At 43.0% G+C, this 5,000-nt stretch overlaps 1 protein-coding gene across 1 annotated transcript in view; it reads right to left on the minus strand.

The window, feature by feature from the left end:
* The window catches only part of LOC310855218 (matrix metalloproteinase-15-like), a 27,933-nt gene extending 24,631 nt beyond the window's left edge, over positions 1 to 3,302 (minus strand). Inside the window, exon 1 of the mRNA XM_083760139.1 lies at positions 2,093 to 3,302. Within this exon, the coding sequence (XP_083616265.1) occupies positions 2,093 to 2,209 (117 nt within the window). The 5' untranslated portion in view covers positions 2,210 to 3,302. The remainder of the gene's footprint in view (positions 1 to 2,092) is intronic.
* Between the last annotated feature and the right edge of the window lie 1,698 nt (positions 3,303 to 5,000).

Genomic DNA, 5,000 nt, shown 5'->3' on the forward strand with positions numbered 1-5,000 from the left:
GATTGTTAATCACTTCCATATCCACACTATTTGCATGTTATTCTCAAAATAACAGTATTCAATATATATATATATATTATTATCCCTAAGATAGATAGATAGATAGATAGATAGATAGATATATGTTACAATAGTAGGCTTAATGGTAGCTTGTAAAAACATGATTGTGTTCAAAAGACAGAGTCAGACATGTCCTGCATGTGTTTCAATACATCTCTGAGGTTGTATGGAGAATGTGCTGTAATAGACAAATAAATACTGACTCATCCTTTATTGAATTCCCTTGAACAGCTGAAACTGACATGAAAGGATGCTCCTAAAAACACAAACACACTGCCAACACATAGCCTACCACACCCCCAAAACTAAAAACACACAAACACTCGCAGCATGTACAAACACAACACATTCACTGCTAAACAAACACATTACTTCCACTCCTAAACACACACAAACACACTCGCAACACATCCTAAAACATATCCTAAAACACAAACAATACACCTATTATAACAAGGCCTAGTAGAATGTGGGTGTGCACACACACACACACACACACACACACACACACACACACACACACACACACACACTCACTCACAATATGTAAAGATGTGAGGTGACAGGCAGACAGACCACCATAGCCGTTGGGCAATACCTCACCTCTAATGACCTGAAGGTCTCTCTGTCTGTCTGTCACACACAAACAGACATGCACGCACGTGCACATGCGCACACAAACACACACACACACACACACACACACACACACCCCACTAATGACCTTCCAAAGGTATAGTCAAAAACAAACAAGTAGCCACGGCTGCTAGATAAGTGGGCAAAGAATCAAGACTTGGTTCAAGTCACAACTTGTTGTCACCCAAGCTACAGTGTCAGTGACACACCTGAATAAATGTGCATGGAATGGATGGGTGGCTGTGCATATGAGAGAGAGAGAGAGAGAGAGAGAGAGAGAGAGAGAGAGAGAGAGAGAGAGAGAGAGAGAGAGAGAGAATACTGGTCAACATATGGCTAAGTGGAAGCAGCGGGAGAAATGTCCACACAAAAACAAACACAGGGGCCTTTACCACAACACACTTTGGCACCACTCACAGACATAATGCACACACATAAAAACTCCAGGGTCACATTGCACAAACGGGCATGGGTGGAAAACTTGTTGTCAGTTGTAGGAGGAAGACGTTATTAGATATTTTTGTGCCAAGCCATATAGTCACTATAATGAGCCATAGATTATTTTCCAAAATAATCCATTAAAGACCTATATGGTTCACTCATTAATTGCTGTGTGTGTGTGTGTGTGTGTGTGTGTGTGTGTGTGTGTGTGTGTGTGTGTGTGTGTGTGTGTGTGTGTGTGTGTGTGTGTGTGTGTGTGAGAGAGAGAGAGTGTGTCAGTGTGTCAGCGAGGGAGAATGAGTAAGCTGCAGTGTATTTTGGCTCGTGTGCCTATTTCAAGCAAAGCATTCTTCAACAGAATTCCAGCGTGTGCAGACCGGAGGATGAAAGTGAGATGCGAGAGGAAAACATTTGTCTCTTCTCGTGCACGTCAGTGCCTAGTCTAGACTGCCTACTGTACATGCATGCACAGTTGCACACACTCACACACACACACACACACACACACACACACACACACACACCTATTAGACAGGTAGTGCAGAAGAGAAGCATATCCTCTTGCACTTGCCCACATTTTCGCCAAGAGAGAACAGGAGGTAAATTATGCACATCTCTCCGTGGTGATATTACTTAGTTTTGTCATTAAGAATATTCAATTAGGCAGTGGTTTTCAAAGTGGGGTCCAGGACCCTGAGCTGTCCTTGATGGGGGTCATTATTGACAGTTAGGAATGGGAAACAAATGGACCCTTAAGGTTACAGCCAGGTCTGTAGGATAACTCAGTGTACACAATTGGAACCAGTTGTAGGCTTTGGTATATGGAGAGAAATGTGATTATAGAAGAGTCCTATAACGGCATAATAATCAAACTATAAGTTATATTAGTACTTAGTTTGGTGTTATTAGAGAGCCGGTAAAGATCCATTATTTTGACCACTGATGTGATGTTTACCTCCGAGTTGAATGTGTCATCCTCTGCCGCGCGTGCACCGAGCGCGCACAGCCACAACGCGAGGAGGAAGGTCCGTCTCCACAGCAACCAGAACCAACTGTCCCACAAGGAGGCCATGCTCCCGGCGTGGAAAAGAAAAAGAAAAGAAAAAGGAAAGAAAGAAAAATCCGGACGGTGACCTTTAACTCCTCGGTGCAAGTGTTTGTGGAAGTCGTTTCCTCTTGTGGCTTTCCCTGTTAACGCTGTAGGTCTACCTGATGATAAAAACACAATTACATATAAGACCAGCCTATATGATATTCACTGTCACGAGGGACATGCACAGATGTCCACAAAATGCACTTGTCTCCGGGAAAACACTTCCATTCCAGTTCACAGACTGGAGAGATGTCCGTGATGATGCTGTGAGAATGGTGGTTCCATGGTGTTTTAGACAACTGGACTGGTCCACCTTGTCCTCTCTGTCTGTCCTCTGTGGACTGTGTGGAGACAAATGGAGGTGTAAACCTTCTCTCTGTCCTGTTATTTGTAGAGGCAACTGGACTGGTCCACCTTCTCTCTGAACTGTTATTTGTGGAGAGACAACTGGACTGGTCCACCTTCTCTCTGTCCTGTTATCTGTGGAGGGCGTGTCCCTTGCTGCTTAAAACGTCCCCCCAAAACACTGAGAGCGCATGTCCCGTTGGTTATTTGGTTTAATGAACATCAAAGTCGTCGTCCTCTCAACGTAATGACTAACCTGGCTGGCTGGGAGGTGTGTTAGGCTACTACCACCGGCACTCAGGAGGACTGCATCGCAAACATGTTGAAGACAACTTTTCTCACCAAATAGCGCAGCTCAGTGGAACGACGGCGCCGTAATTAATTGCAATTATACTTCAGTACTTCGTTGATTGCGAAGCTTCGCATTACAAGGCGACAAAATATAACAGCAAAGTTCACCGCAAACTGACCGCCACTTTGGGTAGTAGAGCTAGCTGCGACGGGACGGAGGGAGGGAGGGGAGGAGGCTGTTTAGAGAATCGCGACCCCCTCTCGAGGCTCTTGTAAAGATTTTTATGTGATGGTTTCTTTGCCAGTTAAAATCCAGCGAGCCCCTTTCTTTCCTTGAAGCCGTCTTCCTCCTGGCTTTTCTCTGTCCTCTCTGACTGAGTGACCAACAACTTGAAGAAAGAAAGCTCCCTCTTTACGAGGCTCGGGCGTCCGCTCGTTGTCCAGCAAAGAGACCCAGAGAGGAGAGAGAGAGAGAGAGAAGACCGCTCCAGATGGAGGAGGGGAGAACACATGACCCTCCCCCTGTGTTTTATGGCCAGACCACAGTGAGGTGACAGACCGCATTACCAAAACCATTGCCTGGCTACACACGCGCGCGCGCTGGCACACACACACACACACACACACACACACACACACACACGCGCGCGCGCGGTTTACGCACTTTATTTTAAACTCCCTTGAAACTGTCATAATATTTTGCTGTCTGTTTGTCTTTCTTTTTTTATTTGTTTTTCTTTAGGCCTACTGATTGATTGGTTGATTGATTAACTTTATTAGCAGTTACTTTGCAAAAAGAAGCAGAGGATATAAGCCAGGGTCAATACAAGGTCTGCAGCTAAAAGGATTTTAAACCCAAGAAAGCCTATGGCTTGTTTCCATTGGCCTCCTGCTTGTCAACATGCAGATCAGGCCAGGATGAAGCCCCTGTCACCAACCACAATGGACTGATAGGACAGAGTAGGCCTAGTCTATTTAACTATTAGCTCATAGTCTTTTGCGATGCAGAGTGTAGACAGACATGTCCATAAGGTCCACATCAATGTATAGGGCCAGTGTCTTTCCGGTCTATTAGGCTAATTCAGGTTACAAAAGATCCATCTGAGCAACTGTTCACTGACACCCTAAAACCACCCCATGATCTACCCCTGATCAGCCAGGAGGCAAAACCTGCAGGAGACAAAAGCTTCTACAAAGTTTGTAAAATGAGAGATAGTCGGTCGCCTATGTCTCCTGCATGTCGGGATTAAACAGCACACCAAAATACCCTCCATAAATCACAAATGAATTCACCTATATGGCATCATTTATGGAAACATAATTCATATTATTCTATTAATTAATTAATTCATTCATTCAACAGCATGGACAATTACAGGCCTATTGTCCTTGCTAGTATCGTGTCAAAGGTGCTAGAAAGAATTATTTTAACCAGGATTGAAATTTATGTATGTATGTTTTAAATACTGACAATCAGTTTGGTTTTAAGAGAAAACAGAGTACAGATTTATGCATCTATGCTAAATATGAGAATCACAATTCATCTGTATTTCTATGTTGTATTGACCTATCGAAGGCATTTGATAAAATCAATCATGAAAAGTTATTAATTAAATTGATTGCAAGTGTCCCAAAGTATATTGTTCGAATTCTTATATTGGTATGCCCAGCAAACCTTTACCAGGTAAAATGGGATCTCTACCTTATTTCATGTGGGCAATGGGGTACCGTAATACCGTGTACGTCAAGGTAGAATTTTATCTCCTTTTTTATTTAATGTTTATATGGATGACCTCTCAAGGCAGCTAAATTATTGTAAAATATGTTGTATTGTTGGGGAAAGTGTCATTAATCACCTCATGTATGCAGATGATTTGGTTATACTTAGCCCATATAATGCTCACAGAATGGCAAAGAACACAAAGAAGAAAAGTTTTATGATTGTTAGATCTAGAGAGGATAGGAAATCCACTTTTCCAGCGTTCTGTCTTTCAGATGTCACTCTAGATGTGTCTAGGGAACTAAAATATCTTGGACATATCCTCTCAGAGGATCTCAGGGATGACAGTGACATCCAATGACAGTGTTGCAAAATATATGCTCAGGCCAATCTGCTTTTAAGGACATTTTCTAT

This window comes from Protomyctophum parallelum, assembly GCF_964188405.1.
Source record: "Protomyctophum parallelum genome assembly, chromosome: 2".
Classification (NCBI taxonomy): domain Eukaryota; kingdom Metazoa; phylum Chordata; class Actinopteri; order Myctophiformes; family Myctophidae; genus Protomyctophum; species Protomyctophum parallelum.